Here is a 22025-nt window from a genome sequence, read left to right on the forward strand (position 1 = left end):
TAACTCTTGTTTCCTTCCTTCCCCTTTATAACTCATTCTCTAACAGCAGCTTGAGTGAGCTTTTTGAAATGTAAATCAAAAGCATATCACTCTTATGCTTAAAAATACACAACTGTTTCCTTACGGTATCTTGGGCAGAGCCTAAACTCCAACAGAATCCAAAACTGGTGCAATCTCCCATCCATCTCTTTCCCTACTGCTAACCTCCCTGCTTGGTACACTGGTTTCTTTCTGCTCCTTCAACATCGCAAACACTTTCCTACCATAGAGCCTTTGCACTATTGCTCCCCCTGCCTGGAATACTCTGCTCACTCTGGCTCCTTGTCACTGGGATCTTGCTACCTAAAACATCGGCTCAGAGCCCTCATCCAAAGAGGCCCTTGCCCCATGCCCTTCTTTCATATCATGACCTTATTTTCCTAAAAACACTTACCATGGTCTTGTTTATTTATCTGAGTTTATCTACTGTCTCCCTGACCTCTCTAGATGACAAGCTTCATGGAAGCTTTCTTTCACTGCTATTTTGAAAATACCTGGAATGAAGCAGGTCCTGCTCAGTAAACATTCGTTGAGTGAATTGCGCCCCATGGTAAATTTCATCAACAGACTGACTATAGAATAGAGCAATTTCAGTACTTTATCACAGTGTTCACGATATGCCTGGTATATTGTAAAGAACAGTGAGAACCTGGGCTTCCATCTGGTATTGGATGCTATCCTATTGCAAAAAAAAACAGCAAAGCTCTTATTCTCTCTCTGTATTATTTCCCATATCTGTAAAACACAGACTAACCTGTCAAAAAATTCTGACAGCACATTCTGTATGTTAGTATATTAAATGCTTTGAGAGATACGGAAGAAATGAATGGGGCCATTGTATTCAGGGTACAAGAGAAGACGAGATTGGGAATTCCCTGGTGGTCCAGTGGTTAGGGCTCCACGCTTTCACTGCCGTGGGCCAGGGTTCGATCCCTGGTCAGGGAACTACTAAGATCCCCCAAGCTGTGCAGCGTGGCCAAAAAAAAAAAAAAAGAGAGAGAGAGAAGACAAGATCTGGGTGTTTAGGAGAAGCGTCTGGGTGCAGGCAGATCCTGGCCCTGAGACTTGCCAGGGGAGACAGGCCAGCAATTGGACCTTGCTGCCCTTAGTTTCCTCTCGTGTGAATGGGCATAATAAGATTTGCCACCTTATCAGGTGGCTGTGAGGAAGAGATGGACAAGATCATAATGTTATGTGCTTAGCATATAGTAAACGCTCCAAAAATTGCAAGCTATTATGATCATCTCACTAAAATCTAATAGTTTTTATTTAAAATCTGACATTTCCTATTGATAAAATAGTGAGAGTGTAGTATTACATGCTTCTTTCCAACCATCTGAAGAATGGAAGTGAGTTAAATGTTATTTCTTTCCTTTCTATATCTTCTTCTTTTTTACATTCCTCCTGTCTGGGGAACTTACTAAAATTAATAAATACACTGAATGTAAAATGCATATGGTTAATAATAATATGGAATCTCATACTCAACATGGCTTCTGAATTCACCTTTACTTCTTTCAAATTAGGTTAAAAGTTTTTCTATTTTAATAAAGGTGACAAGTAGCAAGCACCTTTCCATGGGCAATAATAACAGCAAAAGACAAGAAACTCAGTGCGCTTTTTGTTGCAAATTAACACTAAGAAATTTTTATATGAGAAGCAACAAACACTTTCTTGTTCTTATTTAAAGTTCTAAGTAGTCTATAAAACATACTGAAAAAGGGAGAAAAGTACAAATTATAAGCTTAGGAATAATGTATGAGTTACAAATCCTGACTTTCTGCAAGACTGGGAAAACCTTTAAGGAAAATTGTAGAGTAAGTCTGGCACTTAACTAAAGATAATACCACAATTGCGGCCTGACCAACATCTCTATGACAAAATGAAATTTTATAGGTCTGGTTAATTCTGACTCAGCAGTACTTCTCAACCACAGTATTCAGTGGGGGAAAAAAGATGAATACAATTCTAGTAATTTCTAAATCTGAAGGTCAATATGCACATGTTGTTTTGATAGATGACCACAGAATTTTGTCACACCTTTTTCTGGACAATCACAAAGTAAATTTTAAAACTGCTAATAGGTTCTAAAATTCTATTGTATTCTGTGGTATATAAATGAGTAATCATGCACTGACAATCTAATTCCTTAGTGACTGTTTCCAACCAGACTTTAGGGAAGAAGGAATGGTTGTCCAGGTTCACGATTTTATATTGTAGCTGAAGCAGATTTCTAGGGAGAGCACAGCCTATGCACCCCTTTCTCTGTTCATACCAACTTTGTGGTATCTAACAGATCCACATGGCACATGATCAGAGACTTCTTTAGACTCTGACTTAAAATTGTTATTAATCAACAACTTATTAACCAGAAAACATTAAAAGAAGAAGAAGAAGAAGAAGAAGAAGAAGAAGAAGAAGAAGAAGAAGAAGAAGAAGAAGAAGAAGAAGAAGAAGAAGAAGAAGAAGAAGAAGAAGAAGAAGAAAAGACGGACTTCCCTGGTGGTCCAGTGGTAAAGAATCCGCCTTCCAACGCAGGGGATGCGGGTTGGATCCCTGGTCAGGGAACTAAGATCCCACGTGCTGCCGGGCTACTGAGCCCGCGTGCCGCAACTACAGAGCCCACATGCTACAGAGTCCCCACGCGCTCTGGAGCCCCTGAGCCACAACAAGAGAGAAGGCTACGCGCCACAACAAAGAGCCCGTGTGCCGCAAGGAAAAATTCTGCGAGCCACAACTAAGACCCGCCATGCCCCAAAATAAATAAATAAATAAATACACAAATTTTTAAAAAAGAAAAAAAAATTAGAGAGAGAGAGAGAAATGAAGACTGCCTTTAATAATACCTTTATTTCAAAAAAAAATAAAAATTAAAAAAAAAAATAATACCTTCATTTCTTCTCCACCAACATTAGTAGCCTGGTTTGTATCCCTTCTGTAACTTTCTCAATGTTTCATGGAGGTCTTTTTGTTTTAAAAAAAAGGTGTGTGTGTGTGGGGGGGGAGGGCTGGAAGGGATCATAATAAATACATTCTATGTTATTTTTCTTATTTGCTAGTACATCATAGCAGTCTCTAATCTAATGCTCTAAAATCATTTGCTGGGGAGAATGGGATCTCTAATGGACTGATGGCTAGATCTGACAAAACTGACAAGTAAAAAATCAAACATCAAACTAACGTTTTTCATCTATTAGGCACTGAATTCAAGGATAACATTATAGAGTGATTACTCACATGTTCTTCACACAAAACAAATCAGTTCAGCACAATCAGATTACAGAAACTGGACCAAAACTAAGACCAATCTGCTTGAAGCACAATATTGCCTTCTGTCCCGCCTTACTCAGAATTACTCAGAATTATATGTCAATAAAGAAAAGATTTTCTTGATACTATTTGTTGATAATAAAATAGCAAAAAGATTTGTAATGTTTTTTCTCTAAAAGAGTATCTGATACTTAACATACATTCTATTGTTTACGGTAAACTCACCTCTATAATAAAAGAGGCAAAGGTCAGAAAGCACGAACCAGCGTTTCTTCCATAGCTTCATGCCAGTACTGTCCTGCATTAGATCAGCATATTAAAGGATTTTTTTTTTTCATTTCAGAAAATTAAAACTCATTTCTGGTTTTCTTATTTGTTTAAAATAAGCTTTTAAAACAAGGTGTGTTTGACATAGGCTATACAGAAATCTAACTAAAATGCTAAGCAAAATTCTGGGTTAGTTTTCTAGGGACTTGTATCATATTAAGATAGTCCCAAGTATACTGGTCTTTGAAGAGTAATATTGTCATGTAAAAGGAATTCTGTTGAAGTAATGTGATTTGGTTTCATATTTGCAACCAATTTGAAATCCACTCTATTGAACACGTCTGCTAGCATGAGAATAATGTAACTGTGCAGCAGTGTGTGCATTCTGGTAAACCAGATTTAATAAATATGTTAATCTTCAACAAGAAGAAAAGTATGTGATTTAAAATTATTCCAAAGGTAATATGATTTTAAATGATTGTGAATAAAGGAACCTTAGCATATAAACACATTTCATAAACATTTTTTTCTTCTTACATAAACAGCTTGGGTTTTGCTTATCCAGCAGAAAAGAGTACCTACTTGGCAGCTTTTTCTAAGTTATTTAGGTAATAAAAACGCCAAGCTCAAACAAAATCACAATTTCAATGAAAATTACCTTCCCACATGCACTACAGCAAAACCACAAGAGAAAACGAAACACAGACCCAGACACACACACACACACACACACAAAGGCAAAAAAGAGGTCAGTTTGTATGTGCATTGATTTATATTTCTTAATTTACTTCTAGTTGTGACTATCATCTAAAAATGTCTTTAGAACTGAAGAAATTATATGGGTAAAAATCTCCTGAAGTTAGAGATCTGTCCTTAAAATTGACAGCTACACTAAGGAAAGCTCTCCCCCGCCCTCCCAAATTACATGGTATTTTCAATCTCCTAATTAATTATCTCTTTAGTACAGATAATTAAAGTTTAGATCTTTAAGCGGCTCTACAAACAAATATTCTCTGTAAGTCACACACCTATTACAAAATAAACACTCATGGTAGAGAAACTGGTTGGTAACGCTTTGGCAATACTAAATTAACCAAGGGATCAAGAAATAAGAACAGCAATCATTTAAAATAAGGAATCCTATATCCTCTATAAAGCTCAATATCACATGGAGCTATTTCAATAGAATTTGGACTCATTAGAAAGTCTAGTTAAAAAACCTTTTAGCTTGGATAAGTTTAAATGTCAGATGGTTAAAATATAGTAAATGATCTTTAAGTAAAAATGAAAAGTTGGTATCCAAGTTACATTCCCAATCAACTCAGTAAGAAATTGGCAAAACTAATCTGAATGGGAACTCTCTGGATTTTAAGTGGGTCTTCTGCCAATACAGTAGTTTAGTTGCCGCCCAACTTTCAGACAGAACAAGGTCTAATGAATGTTTTGTAACAAAGTCATTATGAATTATAATGAATATAATTATTAGGCCATCTGAAAGCAATTAGCAATATTTGACAGAATAAATTAGCACTATCAGTGAACTAATATTTAACTTGCTCTGCATCATCTGTATACATGTAGAATCAGAGAGACTGGACAAAGAAAGATAAAGGTCTTGAATGCCGAGTTATCTCAGTTATCTGGAGTTCATTTATCTGAAACCCAGCTGCAAACCGGGAAGTGAAAAAGAAAACAAAAGCCTCTGAGCAATCCAAATAGATGTCACCAAGTCCAACGTACATGCATCCCTACTAATTCCAAAACGTACAACAATGTTCCAAAAAAGCTTAGTTACCAGGTTTCCCAGATAATGGAACGATACAAACCCCAACTTATCAGGGTATCTGAGTGACCCATGCTTGATCAAACAAACAAAAAAAAGAAAAAACAGTACAGACACTTAAGAGAGTGGTCTTGAGAGCACAGAAGCAAAAATCTGAAAAAATCAGAAAAATCTCAACTTACGATCAGATTTCTCTATAAATTAAAGCAGAGAAGTACATAATTCTACATTTCTTGAATGATTTTTATAGGATAGAAAAATGTACAATACCTCTGTGTTTTTTTCCATTTAAAAAATATTTCTGCCTAGATAATTTTAGCATGCTGTTCCTAACATTTTCAGGCAGCATATATTTAATTTCAACTTTAGAAATACCTGCCCACCCCCACCCACAATATCTCTAAGTAACATCCATTACTTTTTCTTTCTCCATTGTTCCCCTAACTCTCTCCGTGGTAATAAGAAGTGAAGAATCTGGATGACCAACTCTACAGTTCTTTCTCCACTCTATACAATTGTCTTATGTGCCTTTGGCAGAAAAGGTCCCTTTTGATTCTGTCCTTTTTTCACATCAAATAGGAAAAAAAAAGAAAAAAAATACCTGTTTATAAAGCCAACCTCGTCTGACCACAGGTGCATTAGGATTCCTTTTAATTGAATTTGATCTCTTTCCAAAATTATGAACTTTTTTTGAAGCCCGTGAAGTCTAAGGGAAAAAAAAAAAAAAAAAGCCCAACAAAAAATGTAGTATTAATGCCTAGATATTGAGTTTATTTTTCATCGTCATAATTTTAATCTCTTTTCAGATTTCTCTGAAACTTCCAGGATTTAATCTTTTCAGATGAATTACTGCAATTCCACTTTTGTGTCTTAGTTGTTTCAAATGTAAGAATTCTGCACAAAGACTTTTCCTTCTCTAGGATATTACAGAAGGATCACAAATCTCTCTCCTTTAAAGTCTGCGTGTACAATTTTTAAAAAGGCACAGTGTGTGGTACTACCTGCTAAACAGAAGGAACCTTGAGTAAAAATAATATTAACACATTTCAAAGAATAAACCAAATGACAGCACTTTTTGATTTATATCTGCATTGAATCATGTTGCTCCAATTAAAGTTAACAGTGCCGTGTGACAAGAGCAAATCTAACAGATAAAATAGAAACAAACATATCACATCAAGTCAAAACAAGACTGGAAGGATCTGCTTAACGTCATGTAGTGTTTTCTTCTTTACGGACAAACTCTGAACGTGGATAATACCAGACAGATGGTGTTTACCACATTCTTAAAAGTACACATAATCTTTTAAAATACTGCTGTGTTTATCGTGAACATTTTATCTTGGTGGGAATGATAGCAGTAACCAACAAACATAAAGACAAAGAAGCTGAATTTGAATTTCTCTATGAAGGTAAGTAATATCAATTTATCTCTTATTTTTCAACTTATCTAGAATCTTTGGAAATCTAGTACATTACATTAGAATCTCCTTTTATGAGGCTTGTATTAGTACATAATAGAATTTTAAGGCCCAATATCAACCATTTTTGGGGGATACATTTTAATTTACTTTTGAACAGATAATGCTTAAACACAGTATAAATCTCAAATGGTACAAAAAGATACAAAAGGACCAGTCTACTTCTCACCTCTGGACCCCAGCACCCAAACAACCCAAACACAACCCTGTGAGGCGACTGATACCACTGTGTATATATGTGTATATCCTTCTGAATAACTGCTTTCATAGTTATGGAATATCTTTTTTTTCCTCAAATAACTGCATACATAATACCTACTCTTCAGTATACTTCTTTAATTATCATATGAATTACAGATATTATGCATGCATGATAGTTTTCTGTGGTTGAATTTCTCATTTTCTATTTTGACTTCTGGGATTTATGTCATATTTTAGACAGCCCATCTGCATTCTGAGTTTATTTAAAAAAAACTTCCACTGTTTTCTGTACTGCTTTTAGAGTTCTGTTTTTACTGCTTTAACACCTGATCCATCTGGAAAATTTTGGGTGTAAAGTGTGAGGCACGGCTCCAAACTTCTTTCCAGACAATGACTTACTGGCCCTCAACTGGTAAGTCATTTTTCTAGATTTTAATTAGTATAAATTTACAAGCATTATAATGCTGAGTTATCCTGCTAGTGTTTTATGTTATACAAGAATTAGAAATAATTTACATTATTTGAAAATTTATATTTACTTGTAATATTCTACAATATTTCATTTAAAAAACCTTAACAGGCATTTTAAATAGATAATTGTCTATTACCCATTTCTTTACAATAACCATAATTTACTATTACAATTGTTTTACTATTATAAAATACACAATTACGTTCTAAATAAAGAAAATTCTTTTTATCATCCCTTGATTTTCCTGCTATCCTTAATTTAGGACCTGACCATTAACGTTACAGCAACTATTTATTCAGATTTAGTGGCAGGTTTTCTACGAGTTTGAAGACATTTTAATATTAAAATTCTAAATTTAAAACATTAACATTATAGATTAAAGTACAAGAAGCAATAACTACAAACTTTTATAGACACACAAGTCTGGGATTAGAGATTAAACAATGAACATTTTTGTTTCTGATTACAAAGAAACACCACCCACTTCTGTTTCCACGTGGCTACGGCACTTTTCACATCATGGGTTCTAAACACGTCAGTCATCAAGCACAGTGGCTTGATGGGTTTCCCTTTAGCAGTAAAAGATTTTACATTTTAAAAAAACAGTATAATATGATAGAATATATATTATTCTAGGCATACTTAATAGTCAGAAAATGGGAGTTCTAGGCCATTATATTAATCTTCACCATTAAAACTTAAGTTGATTCAATAAACTGCCATTTTCTCACACAAACATCCATTACATTTGTAAAATTATTCCAAATCTGAACTCTAAAATATTTTAAAAATGTAAGTCATTAAATTATTAAAATATAAGCTTACTACTTTATATTCTAAGCCACTGCTTGTGTCAATTACCTCGAACGTAATTAGGTTCACGTAATAATAAAAATGAAATGATTATTCTAAAATTCTAAGTCCATCAAGAGTAACAGTAATAGATATTACCAATTATACCAGTTATCAATAATTAACAGTAAGCAAAATAACTTACTCTGCCTACAGGGCTCACTGGATGCACTGCGTAGTCTGAAGTCGTGTTATAGTTAGAAGCTTCATTTATCATACTTATAGGTCGTTCCTTCTTTTCGTCAGATGTCATGGTTGCAACAGTCCTGAAAATATAATATGCCAGAACGCTAGAACTTGCTGTTTATGTAAACTACTTTACAATAACATTTCCCTAGAGTTAACAATGCCGGTGTCTGACTTTTTCAAAACAGCTGGCTACTGGTTAGAGCTTAATAAGCTCTAGAGTTGGAGCTTAATATTTATAACTACTTTAAAAATAATTAAGCACAACTTAATATCCTGTTTATTTTAATAAGCCTTAATACAGATATGCTACTTGGTCATCTAACTGGAACATTAAAAATTTAATTACAAGATTAGCAATTCTAATATTGAAAACAGTAACAATGATAGGGAATTCTGTGGCAGTCCAGGAGTTAGGACTCTGTGCTTTCACTGCTGAGGGCGCGGGTTCAATCCCTGGTTGGGGAACTGAGATCCCGCAAGCCACGAGGCAAGGCCAAAAAAAAAAAAAAAAAGAAAGAAAAGAAAACAACAACAATGATACCAATGACTAATTTTTGTGAACAAATTTATAGTTTATAAACTATTTTCACACATATTTCATTTGATGCTTATAAAAATCCTTAGAAATGGTAATTACCACTGCCTCTGATTTAAGGATGAGAAAACTAAGCTCAAATTAGTTTAAGAATTTGACCAAGTTTACAGTTTCCCTGACCTTGCATCCTGCACTCTTGAGTTTACTATCTGTGTCTGAGCTATTGTAAAAACAGCTTCTGGAATTACATTCCTCATGAAAAAAAATTTTAAGTCACGTTTCTATACCATACATAGTAAACAGACGGCATTCTGTTATTATGCTTGACTGCAAATGTCCAGATAAGAAAACTGTTAAATCGTACTGTATTAAGTATGGATAACAGCAATTTCAATGTTAACCCCATTTTTTTTTTACATCTTTATTGGAGTATAATTGCTTTACAATGGTGTGTTAGTTTCTGCTGTACAACAAAGTGAATCAGCTCTACATATACATACATCCCCATATCTCCTCCCTCTTGCGTCTCCCTCCCACCCTCCCTATCCCACCCCTCTAGGTGGTCACAAAACACCGAGCTGATCTCCCTGTGCTATGCGGTTGCTTCCCACTAGCTATCTACTTTACCTTTGGTAGTGTATATATGTCCATGCCACTCTCTCACTTCGTCCCAGCTACCTTTCCCCTTCCCCATGTCCTCAAGTCCATTCTCTACGTCTGCGTCTTTATTCCTGTCCTGCCCCTAGGTTCTTCAGAACCATTCTTTTTTTTTGATTCCATATTTATGTGTTAGCATACGGTATCTGTTTTTCTCTTTCTGACTTATTTCACTACGTATGAGAGACTCTAGGTCCATCCACCTCACTACAAATAACTCAATTTCATTTTTTTTTATGGCTGAGAAATATTCCATTGTATATATGTGCCACATCTTCTTTATCTACTCATCTGTCGATGGACACTTCGACTAACCCCATTTTGAACAGAGGCATTCCATGAAACGCTTTACTTACTGTTCATTCACTACAAAAATACAATTGTCCTGTGATGGCTGTCCTGTGACTGGATGTTTACAGGTCACTTTTCTTTCATTATGGCTGGAAGAAAACAGAATAAGAGAAAATGTACGTGCTATTACCACAAACTTTAAAAAAATATCCTGGTAGCAAAATAGCCATTTCTTTATAGCAACATTAAAGTTAGTGAATAAAGGAGATGCAATTCAAACCCCCAGGTGTTGACACTCCTACATAACCTTTTCTACTATCTACTGTGTGTACACGTGTGTGTAAATGTTACTTACAGTTTTACAGTACAGCTAGACTCACCACTCCCAACCCCATGCCCACACCTAGTATGACCTCAATTTGTTCTTCTATTGTATAAACAAAAGTAAGTTCATCTGACTCCACAATCATTGCATCTTACGTGACAGGTGGGCCACAGAAAAGTATGAGTATCCACCTACCTTCATTATTTTGTATGCCAATCTAGGTACATTACAGAAACCTAATGCCAAATTCATGTACGGAAAAATAAATCTAACAGTACTACCAGATGGGCACCGGCACATTAAAACATAGTACCACTGGAAGAGCAATAATTTATGGCGTTTTGGTTTCACAAAGGAATCTTTACATAAATAATGTAATGGGATTGATTTTTATGATACCTGAAGTATGCTATAGAAAAATGGAATCTGAAGGAGAAAACAAAAATCTTAAATGAAATGTACAAACAACAACACAAAGAAAAATCTACGTATTATGTTTGCTGAAAAAAAATCTGGTTTGATTAGAGTGACTATTTTTTGGAGAATAAGACCTTTGCCTTATACTAGAAACAAAATATAAAGAAATATAAAATATAAAATATAAAGAAATACTATTCTTTCTAGGTCAAATGATAGAATTAGGCTTCCTATTGTTTTCTAGAAATGAGAGGAGAAAAATCCCAAACTATTTATCTAAGCCAAAAATAACAGATGCCCAAAATAATATGCAATATACATTGATATACTAACAAAATATACATAAACAAATATTTTTTTCCCATTTAGTAACATACCACAAAGCAACCTGTAAGGAAGATCAATCATTGGTGTGCTAGATCTTAGAAAACTTACTTTCATTATGGGGAAAATTGTCAAGATGTTGTACTGAATACTGCTTTGTTAATCTTAAAAGATTATTACATGTGATCTGTATTGTAGGACATTTATAACCACAAGCCACAAACTTTCTGGCAAACTTCAGATACTTAAGTTCCTTTTCCAAATCTGAACTTTCACTAATATTATTTTTATTGGTTACTCAAGTACTAGAAACTTTATTAAATAAAACTAAAACCGTATAAAAGAAAAGGTATACAGTTAAAAAAAAATTATATATTCACTATTGTGACAACAGAATGATTGGTGGAATATAATGTGTTTCTGTTATTCCTTTAGTTAATTGGTGCTTATTACACCAACTGGTGTTTACAAGACTACTAAATTATCAGCCTTTTGAGGTGGTTTTTTCTTTTTACAAAACACATTCAATAGGTGTTAAGAGGTGGTGGATTTAGATATTTATTTGTGGTGATATTTTCACTACATAAAAAGTATGCAAGTGACTTTATCTTAACTGTTGATTTTAAAAAGTACAACAGTAATAAATAAAATAAAATTCAAATTAAAAAAAGTACAATAGTGGAAACCTAAAGTCTCATAATGGGATATCAGTTTATGTAATAAGCAATCAATTGATAACAGAATAACTAAGAAAGTATAGCCTCTGGAGATAAGTGGAAAAAGATGAAGTACCCAAATGTGATGAATACCACGAATGTGTCAAGGTATGTAAATTCTCATGTTTTAACAGAATAAAACACTGTGGGGGAGAAGGGGAGTAAATTTGCGATAGAGATTAGACACCTTAATAATGAAAACTGGAGGATAGCATCTTTTTTCTTTAAAGTGTCTCCTGGGGAGGAGCATTAAAAAGCTGGAGTTGGTTGAGTGGAAGATAGAACAGAAATATACAAATTCTTTTTATAAAAACCAATATTGCAAAAATAAAACAAATAACCCCCTACTGTATTATTTTCCTATGATATGTCATCTTGTCTAGAAGGAATGAATATAGCAGACTCTAATCCTAATATTCTAGAAGCTGTAAATTGTAACAACACAGCCCTGCAATGGTTACTGCGATAAGAGATTCCTCTGACCTCTGGAACAGTAGACTTGAGTACCCATTAGACAAGGAAACAGGGCAATGGAGACATTAAAATAAAGAACAGTCAAAAAGGAGCACAAACATTCTTTTCCCGGAAGGTGGATGCTATTTCAATGAAATTGACATTTTTATTGTCCAAGTACTTTTAAGATCACAATGTCTCAAAGTAAAACTAACTAAATAAAAATCTTAGCATTCCATCTTCCTTAAAAGTTCAGTGACTAAAACCAATATGAAAAATGAATACATTTATGTTCTTTTACTTTTCCAAAGTACCCAATGTGTTTTCTTTTAATGTTATGATACTAAATTGACATAAAAATTCATTTATTTAGAAGGATACTCTAACATGAAAGTCTTTTGCTGTTCTTTAACGAAAGAAATAATCTTTCCTACTACATACACCTAATTGTAACATAAAGTAAACACAGAAGTCCTCTGAAATGTTTATTCATTTGTTCTGACTTATATTTTAAATTATAGTCATTCAAGATTACTAGGTTTCTATAAAATCCAAATTCAGAAGATTGAGATTTTATAGGCAATTAGTTTAGTTACAAAATTGTCATCTCCCATAAAACAACATACTTAGCAAATAAAAAATCAGAGTAATGTTTTCTAATCATTTTGTTAAAAATGAATTAAAATAAATTAAGAGTATGACAAACCAAAATATCAGCCAAACCAAATTCCAGTCTTAACTGTTTAAACGTCATAATTTTCCACTACCTGATAGGATTGTCAATTCTCACTGCTCTTGTGCAAATCTATTTTTATACACATTTTTAAATTTCAAAACCATTCCTTCTTATTATGTTGGCATTTACACTTCATTTTTATACTAATGTTGCATTTTTAAGTACTGTAATGGTAAAGGATAAACATAATTTCTAAATTACTCACAGAAACTAAAAATATGAGTTAAAAGCATACTGAGTGCCAATAAATGACAGCAATGTAAATGAAATCCAAATGAACCTTTGAAAACATAAGGAAAAAGCTATCTCTGTTAATGCACAGAATTCTTTTAGTGCATAATACATGAGTTCTTTAATACACACAGCAACTGGGCACTGTGGGAGGTGGCTGGCCGAGGTATCATGTCATGACCACCTTCCTTAAGTGCAATAGAGGAGTGCAAAAGAGGAGTGACTGCTTAGGGCCACGAGGGGGCAGGGAAGACAAGATTCCAGCCTTCAATTCTACCAGTTTGTCCCCAGCATTATTTACAAAGTGTATCTTTTCATCCTACACTCGCCATCCTTTTTGTAGTCCAAAGGTTTTTTTTTTTCCTCCTCCTTTGAAGGGCCTCAAAATTCAGATCAAGAGTACCATACGTTTTCCTATAACATTCATGTAGAAGTGTGTTCCAATTCAATTCATATATTAAGGAACAATTTGAGTGCCACATAAATCCTGCATTTGTCTATGCATGATTCCGTCCATGAGGAAGTCTAGGTGAGTGCAGAAACTGCACCTTGCTGATGCAGCCCCTAGGAGCACACAAATCACACATCTGCACACCCTCAAACATCCACCAGCTACTTCAGTTCATTGCCTGTTTTATGAAACACACCCATCCACATGCAGTGACACAACTTTGTCTAATTTCACAACTCCCTACTTCCAACAGTTCCCAATAATTCAGAAGCTGAAACCCTTCCAATTCCATTTCCACAAGTAAACTGCAGGGCTTTCTCAATGCAGAGGGTATATGTAGTACTTTTGTATTTTCTAAGCATTTAATATGCGTGAAACTGTGCTACCACTTTCATTAGGTTCCTATCTTTATTTTTATGTGTTACTAATGAGGTTTTTTAGTGCTGTGCCCCTAAACCCATTTTCCACAAAAGCCCCATGCTTTCATTGTCCAATTTTGCACAAAGAGGCGATTTTTAGGAAGAAACGTGCCGTGTTACAGCAAAAGTGACTGTGCTACTAAATTATGAACTAACATACCTCTGTGCTACTAAAAATGCATTTGAAGCTTTACTAGACAAGGTGTTATTTTAAAAATCTTTGCCAGAGATTTTATGCTCTTCATGACCGAAAGGGAAAAACTGAAAAGATATGGTTTTATATAAATTTGTGTTTCTAGAGGAATCCTTACAAAGAAGGGATAAAATTCAGGTCTTGATATAAAATACCCTTATGGTCACAGAACAAACTAATTCCCTTCTTTCTGATTCATTGTGGCATAGGAAGAGGTCCAAACTTTTCTAAATATGAGATCAAGTATTCGCCTCCACCTAACTCTTACTTCCAGACTTCTGTCTGTGATGGTTTAATGTGTAGGTTTAGACCAGTGGTTTTCAACTGGGAATGATTTTTATCTCCCAGGGGACATTTGGAAATGTCTGGTAATATATACATTATCGAAGTACAGTCGATTTACAACACTGTGTTAATTTCTGCTATACAGCAAATTGACTTAGTTATGCATAGATACACATTCTTTTTTATATTCTTTTCCATTATGGTTTATCCCAGGACATTGAATATAGTTCCCTGTGCTATGCAGTAGGACCTTGTTTTCCATCCATTGTCTGGTAGTATTTTTGAATGTTACAACTGGTGCTGGTATGTAGTGGGTAGAGGCCAGGATGTTGCTCAACATCTTACAAAGTGCAGGAAAGTTCTCCACATGAAAGAAGCATCTAGCCCCAAATATCAACAGTGCTGAGGTCGATAAACCCTGCATCAGACCATCACAGCCCTCTAACAATGAACTCTACCAAATAAGCCACATTTATTATTTCTTCGTGTTCCTGTTCTTCTCTAGAGACGACAGAAGCAGCCATTGAGACCACTGGTCCATGAATCAGACTACTTAGGTGTGAATCCCAGCATCTTCCTCTCACTAGCTAGGTGACCTCAGGCAGGTTACTGTACCTGTCCATGCCTCAACTGCCTCAATTAGCTAACAGTAGCTATGTCACAGGTTGTTACTTTATTTGTTCAGAGCTGTTCTGGGCACCTGGGGATGGCAGTGAATAAAACGTAAAAATCACTGCCCTCATGGAACTTACTTTCTAGTGGGGATGTTAAGAGTAAAGAGTATAAGCATGGCCTGGAACAGACAAGCCCTCGATAACTGTTATTTATTTTTGTTATGAACTACAGGACTTTGAGCACATGTTGTTGTCATCAGACTACTGTTCAGTCACCTGTTTAAACTGTAACAGTTCATATTAACACGTACCCCCAAAACTGTTTAAAAACTCGTTATCCCACTACTCAGTATTTACTGTAAAAGAACAAAGTTGTGATCTCTCTTGGCTTTCATGCTTCTGGTCAAGATACCCTTAATATGTCCAAAAAACAAAAAATAGAGGAGAAAAGTAATTCTAATATAAAAGCTCCAGAGCAAGAGTAGCTATGTTTTTAAGGCAGTATTCGAGAAGGTTTTTAAATAGTGACAGACAACACTTAAAAAAAAAAAAAAAAGGCTTCTGCTATTCCAGAGAGTTCAGGACTGAAGGAAACTGCTCATATTCAATAGCTCAATCTGAGGCTAATGCCCTATCAAAGGCCCAGATAAAGGACTGAATCAATGCCATTTTTAGAAAAGGTTATCAAGAAATTGACAAGTTGCAACACAAATTGCTTGTTCTTTGGCACTATGCCCTCTTCACTATTTATTACTAGACATTTAATCATTTACTAAAACTAGAAAATCAAATGAAAGACCTGCTTAATTCCAGCCTTTATGGAACTATTCCATTCAATAATAATTTGGTTTTAAAAGATCTTAAGATGAATAAATCAGTGTGTGTATAAAATGGTATATTTCCACCAAATTATATAAAAAACAAATTAAAAATGACATATCTACTGGAGAGATGGAACAGAAATTCATTACTCCCTTATTCTTTTTCAGATCTTATTTGTGAAGTGAACAATGCATCATGGAAGTAACTGTACCAGAAAACCTGGGCAAAGGTGTGCTGTTTAAGCAGTTCTGAGCTTTACATCAAAAGGGAATGAGCTGATAAACTACATGGCTCCTATAACCTATTTATGGAAACAAAATTTAGTGGGTTAGAATCAACTCGAAGCAGCAGGTTCTGTTATATGAAGAGTAACTGAGACTGTGGGGCGGCGCTCTGAAGATCAGGGATGATGGGTGTCCATCTCCAGGCTTGCCGAAGGAAGACATTTTTTGGTTCAGTCCACACTGCTAGCCTGCTCTCAGCAGGAGACTTAACGAGGGAGGATTCCAACCAACGACATCCCTAAGGAAACAATCCCCATACACTAAAAAGATGCATAAAATGCACATTTCAAATATAAACCCCAATAAAATTACAGGTTTAGAAAGAGAGGAAAAAAGGTGTCTGCTAATATGGTGTTTACATTTTTAAGTATAATGATAAAAGTCAGGAACACTGACTTCAGTAACACTGAAGGAACTGTTTCATTCTTAATGGAGTGTTATTTCAAACTACACAAGGTAAAAGACGAAGTGTTTACCACAACTGACTATGAAGTGACAAATGAAATCTGGTTATAAAACTCCTTTCATCCAACAATAAGGCCAAAACCTTGCAACTTTTGTTGAGTGTAAATGTAAATTTTAAATCAGATATTTATAAATAGGTAAAATACCCTCACAAGAAGTTCTTTAAAACATCAGGATTTGTCTGATTTTTTCAAAAATGAATATAGTACTGAGAGTACTAGATTGAAAAATTAAAATGAAAAATTAGAGCAATGCTGCATATAATGAATCAGTACAACACATGGTGTTATATTCTTTGAACCAAGCATGGAAAGACACTATTCCTGATTTTAAAATAAGAACATTTGAGATTTCAAGGAGATATTATTCATGATTGCATAATACGGCAACACTGATTGGCTTGCCCTGTTTAGTTAGGCATCTGCATAGTCCCAAACTGGCTGCTATGGTCCCAAACATCACATGCAGACCATAGAGTCCAGAGGTGAAAGGAATGTCTCTGCTTACATATTCCTTTTCAAGAAATTTCCCAAGAGCTCCCCGGCCATCCTTGTCCAGGCTCTCATGAGCCAGACATATGCCGTCTACGTCTAATTCAATCAACGGTAAGTGAACTCACACCATTCAAGATTCACAATTTTGTCTGTGGCTCACAGGGAGGAAAGTGAATAAAATGAGGTTATATTATAATAGCAAGGAAGAAGGAGAAGGGAAAGGCTATTAGCTAAGGAAACATTTCATTTTTCTTAGAGAAAGCAACTCACATAGGTTTTCAAAGAAAATACTGGTACTAGCATATTCAAAACTAGATTTTCCTGTTCTGCCTGATAAAAGAGGAAAATGCTTTACCGGGTTATTCTTTTGGGGAGCTTTGGGAAGGTAAAGAGGGTGATTTAAGCTGAACTTTAGAAACTCTAGAGGTTTTATTTACATCCTCAGAAAAAAATTTTTTTCCTTTGCATTGTTTTAATTAATTAATTTCAAACTTAGAAATTAATTGACATATAACATTATATTAGTCTCAGGTATACAAGATAATGAGTCAGTATTTGAATATATTGTGAAATGATCACAGTAAGTCTAGTTAATAGTTAACATTGGTCACCATACAGTTACAAAAAATTTTTTCCTGTGATAATAACTTTTAAGATCTTAGCAACTTTCAAATATGCAAAATAGTATTATTAACTATAGTCACTATGCTGTACATTATACCCCCATGACTTATTTAACACTGGAAGTTTGTACCTTTTGACCTCCCTCACCCATTTCACCCTCCCTACCCTTTCCCCTGCCTCTGGTAACCATCCATCTGTTTTCGGTTATCTATAAGCTCTCTTCCTTTTTAAAGATTCTACATATAAGTAAGATCATATAGTATTTGTCTTTCTCTGTCTGACTTGTTTCACTTAGCATCATGCCCTCAAGGTCCATCCTTGTTGTTGCAAATGGAAAGACTGCCTTCCTTTTTAATGGCTGAATAATATTCCATCGGGTGCCTATGTACATGTATGTGTATGTACACACACACATACATACTACATCTTCTTTATCCATTCATCCACTGATGGACACTTAGGTTGTTTCCATATCTTGGCTATTGTAAATAATGCTGCAGTGAATGTGGGAGTTGGGGGACGGTGCAGATAGCTTTTTGAGTTAGTGTTTTTGTTTCCTTTGGATAAATATCCAGAAGTGGAATTGCTGGATCAACATGGGAGTTCTATTTTTAATTTTTTGAGGACACTCCATATTGTTTTCCACAGTGGCTGCACCAATTTACATTCCCGGTTCCCTTTTCTCCACATCCTCACCAACTCTTGTTATCTCTTATACTTCTGATGACAGCCAATGTAACAGGTGTGAGGTCATAGCTCACTGTGGCTTTGATTTGCATTTCCCTGATGATTAGTATTGTTGAGCACATTTTCATGTACCTGTTGGCCATCTGTATGTCTTCTTTGGAAAAATGTCTATTTAGACCCTCTGCCTGTTTTTTTTTTTTTTTAATAATTTTATGCAGTGTTTGACAGAACTAACCCCCGAGGTTTTTTTTTTTTTTTTTTTTTAATAATTCTACAGCATTTCTATTGATTGATTGATTGATTGGCTGTGTTGGGTCTTTGTTGCTGCACGCGGGCTTTCTCTAGTTGTGGCAAGTGGGGGCCACTCTTCATCGCGGTGCGCGGGCCTCTCACTATCGCGGCCTCTCTTGCTGGCGGAGCACAGGCTCCAGACGCGCAGGCTCAGTAGTTGTGGCGCACGGGCCTAGTTGCTCCGCGGCATGTGGGATCTTCCCAGACCAGGGCTCGAACCCGTGTCCCCTGCATCGGCAGGCAGACTCTCAACCACTGCGCCACCAGGGAAGCCCTGCCTGTTTTTTTAACTGGATTTTTTTTTTGTTTTTTTTTGCTATTGAGTTGTATGAGTTCTTTATATATTTGAGATTATTACTCCTTATCAGATATATGATTTGCAAATATCTTCTCCTATTAGGTAGGCTGCCTTTTCATTTTGTTGATTGTTTCCTTTGTTGTGCAGAGGCTTTTTAGTTTGATGCAGTCCCACTTGTTTATTTTTGCTTTTGTTGCCTTTGCATTTGCTGTTAGGAAAATTTTTTTTAATGTTTTGGCCATTAATAACTATGTACTGGCTACTTCTTAGTATTGCAATTCTCCCCGGGAGTACTTGTTTTTGTGTTTTTTTAAAAAAAAATACCTTTGCTTCACGAGTAACACCAATGACCGCTTTACTACAAAATCCATTCTGTTTTTTAATTTAAGAAATAAATATTGAAATTGCTATTAACATTGTCAATAACAGCCAATAATTCTTCTGAGTAATACATTAGACAAAGCAAAGTTTATTAGGTAGTGTTTTATATGTGTATCCATGGCAAGAAGGTCGAAAATTTATCCACTATGCACAAACAAAATATGTTATTTTAGAAAACTCTGTCCCACAGAAGAGATTTTGGTTGTCTCTTATTAAATTCAGCTGCAAACCCATTTGTATGATTTGCTCAGAATCATGTATTTCCCTTATGGGAGGAGAAAGAAGGATTTAATTTAGTCTAAGAAAAATAGGATATCATAGTGGTTTGTCAATTCTTTCTGCAACCCTGGTAGAGAAACCAGTGTCATGACTTGGACTTTTACAAGGGCCCAACCCATACAAGCTGCCACATACCCACAATGTTGTTAGACTAGAGCAAGGCAGGGAGATGTGGGGATTATGGAAGTGATTGTATTTCTCAAATTTAGGTAGAAAACCAGACAGCAAAGAGCTCAGATGTTCACTGACAACTCTTCAACATCCTTCCACTCAAACCAAAAAGAATATTGTACATTCTCAATTTGGCCTTGGTTTCATTACACTATCAGACAATTATACTTTTCAGCTTACTTTAAAATTGAAGAGCTTTGCAAACTATTACATATAGAATGGATAAACAACAAGGTCATACTGTATAACACAGGGAACTATAATCAATATCCTGGGATAAACCATAATGGAGAAGAATGTATATATATATATGTATAACTGAATCACTGTGCTGTACAGCAGAAATTAACAACACTGTAAATCAATTATACTTCAGTTAAAAAAAGAAAAAAGTTGAACAGCTTTTATGAATAGAACTCGTAACACTGTATGTTACCCTCTGAGACTCAGTCTCAAATTAGGTTTAAAAAACATGTTTGTAGCCCGTGCGCCACAACTACTGAGTCTGCGAGCTTAGAGCCCGTGCTCCACAGCAAGAGAAGCCACTGCAATGAGAAGCCCGCACACCTCAAAGAAGACCCAACGCAGCCAAAAATAAATAAAATAAAATAAAATTAATTTTAAAAAAAACATGTTTGTAGCAGTGATTTAGTTATTAAATATTATTTTTATTTATTAGTTATGAATTCCACAATTGGGTCTATGGTGGTCCAGGGTAAATTTTAAAATATTGTTAAATGTAAAGTTGATTAATGTCTTATGCAGATAGCTATTTAAATTCATTTTCCTTTAAATAAAAAGGAGAAAAATGTTATGTTGAAATCTGACTACCACAATGACTGACTCTGCAATTTATTTTTAAACTGAAGTACGGAAAATTATGCCTACAATTAAAAGCAGTGTTTTAAGAACAAAAGAAAACACTAAAAGTGCCATGCCTTTTCTTGAGAGAAACTGAATTCTTGAGGAGCCTTAGTTATGTGGAGAAATAACCACTGAGTCAGCAATCTAAAAGATGGTAATTTTTTTTCTTTGCAAAACATGTAAAGTATATATTTCCTTTCCCCACATTTAGTTCTAAATGCCATTTGCCTTTAACTTAGAGCTAACTGCTTCCAGACATCCTGCTCAAACCTCAGTGACTCATTTACCCACATCTACAAGTTCTCCCTACAGTCTTAACCCTTTATAATCTATCCTCTCTCCTCTCATCATTCAGGAAATGGATCGGCTCAGATTTCTTGGGGGAAACGAAGGACTGAACAGGTGTGAGGGCCTCGATGATCCTCGCTCCCAACAATAAACATTAAAATCATCACCGACATAGTAATCACCACGTGACGTCACACTCAGTGCTGCTCGCACACTCCTTCTGTCACACGCTACACTGGAAACTTGACCATCTATCCTCACACAGACCCCCTGAGGTCTGCATTACTATCTTCACTTCACGTGTGAATAAACTGAGGCTCACAGCATTTACGAAGGTGTCAGAAGTCACACGGAGACCTGGTCCCCAAGGTTTCAGTTGTGCCCTGTTTAGTCCCCCTTCCCCCCCCCCTTTCAACAGCTGCCCCTTCCTTGACTCATCTCAGCCAGTGGGACTTCTACGTTCTGCCCTACATCTTCTCCCAATGTAACTGAAACACAGCACAACACAACACAATCCTTTCCTCGGAGGTCCTTCCCTCTTGCACAGACCACGGACGTGTATCCTCCCTCTTCTCCTTTCTGTCCCATTGCGTAGCATCACCCCAAGACTATTTGCTATCTGAAGCACAGTAACGAAACCTGTTCTGATTCCAACTTAATTTTAAACCCAGCATTTCTTTTCCATCTTCTTATTTTCTAAGCCTTTGCAATCATTTTCCACTCTTAGCTGCTCAGACAACACTATCACAACATAATTGTAAATGTAACCTCACATTTGATTATCGGTCCCGAAGAATTTAAGTACAAATAACAACAACAGTAAAGAATGGGTTCTACAGAATCACCCAACAGGAACAGAAAACTTTGCTTTTCCCG

The 22025-nt window shown here is 35.5% G+C and overlaps 1 protein-coding gene and 1 long non-coding RNA gene across 10 annotated transcripts in view; one reads left to right on the forward strand and one right to left on the reverse strand.

The window, feature by feature from the left end:
* PLEKHA5 (pleckstrin homology domain containing A5) overlaps positions 1-22025 on the reverse strand; it is a 237308-nt gene that overhangs the window by 82728 nt on the left and 132555 nt on the right. For all 9 annotated transcript variants that reach the window (XM_057556479.1, XM_057556475.1, XM_057556474.1 and 6 more), the window contains 4 exons: positions 10103-10186; positions 8511-8631; positions 5961-6065; positions 3535-3607 (listed from right to left, as the gene is read on the reverse strand). In XM_057556479.1, coding sequence (XP_057412462.1) covers positions 3535-3607; positions 5961-6065; positions 8511-8631; positions 10103-10186 — 383 coding nt within the window. The remainder of the gene's footprint in view (positions 1-3534; positions 3608-5960; positions 6066-8510; positions 8632-10102; positions 10187-22025) is intronic.
* Positions 6639-16621, forward strand: LOC130709201 (uncharacterized). The gene is made up of 3 exons (XR_009009706.1): positions 6639-6771; positions 7343-7453; positions 16191-16621. It is a non-coding gene; the product is annotated as an uncharacterized LOC130709201 (long non-coding RNA).

The sequence above is a fragment of the Balaenoptera acutorostrata genome, chromosome 11, assembly GCF_949987535.1.
Source record: "Balaenoptera acutorostrata chromosome 11, mBalAcu1.1, whole genome shotgun sequence".
Classification (NCBI taxonomy): domain Eukaryota; kingdom Metazoa; phylum Chordata; class Mammalia; order Artiodactyla; family Balaenopteridae; genus Balaenoptera; species Balaenoptera acutorostrata.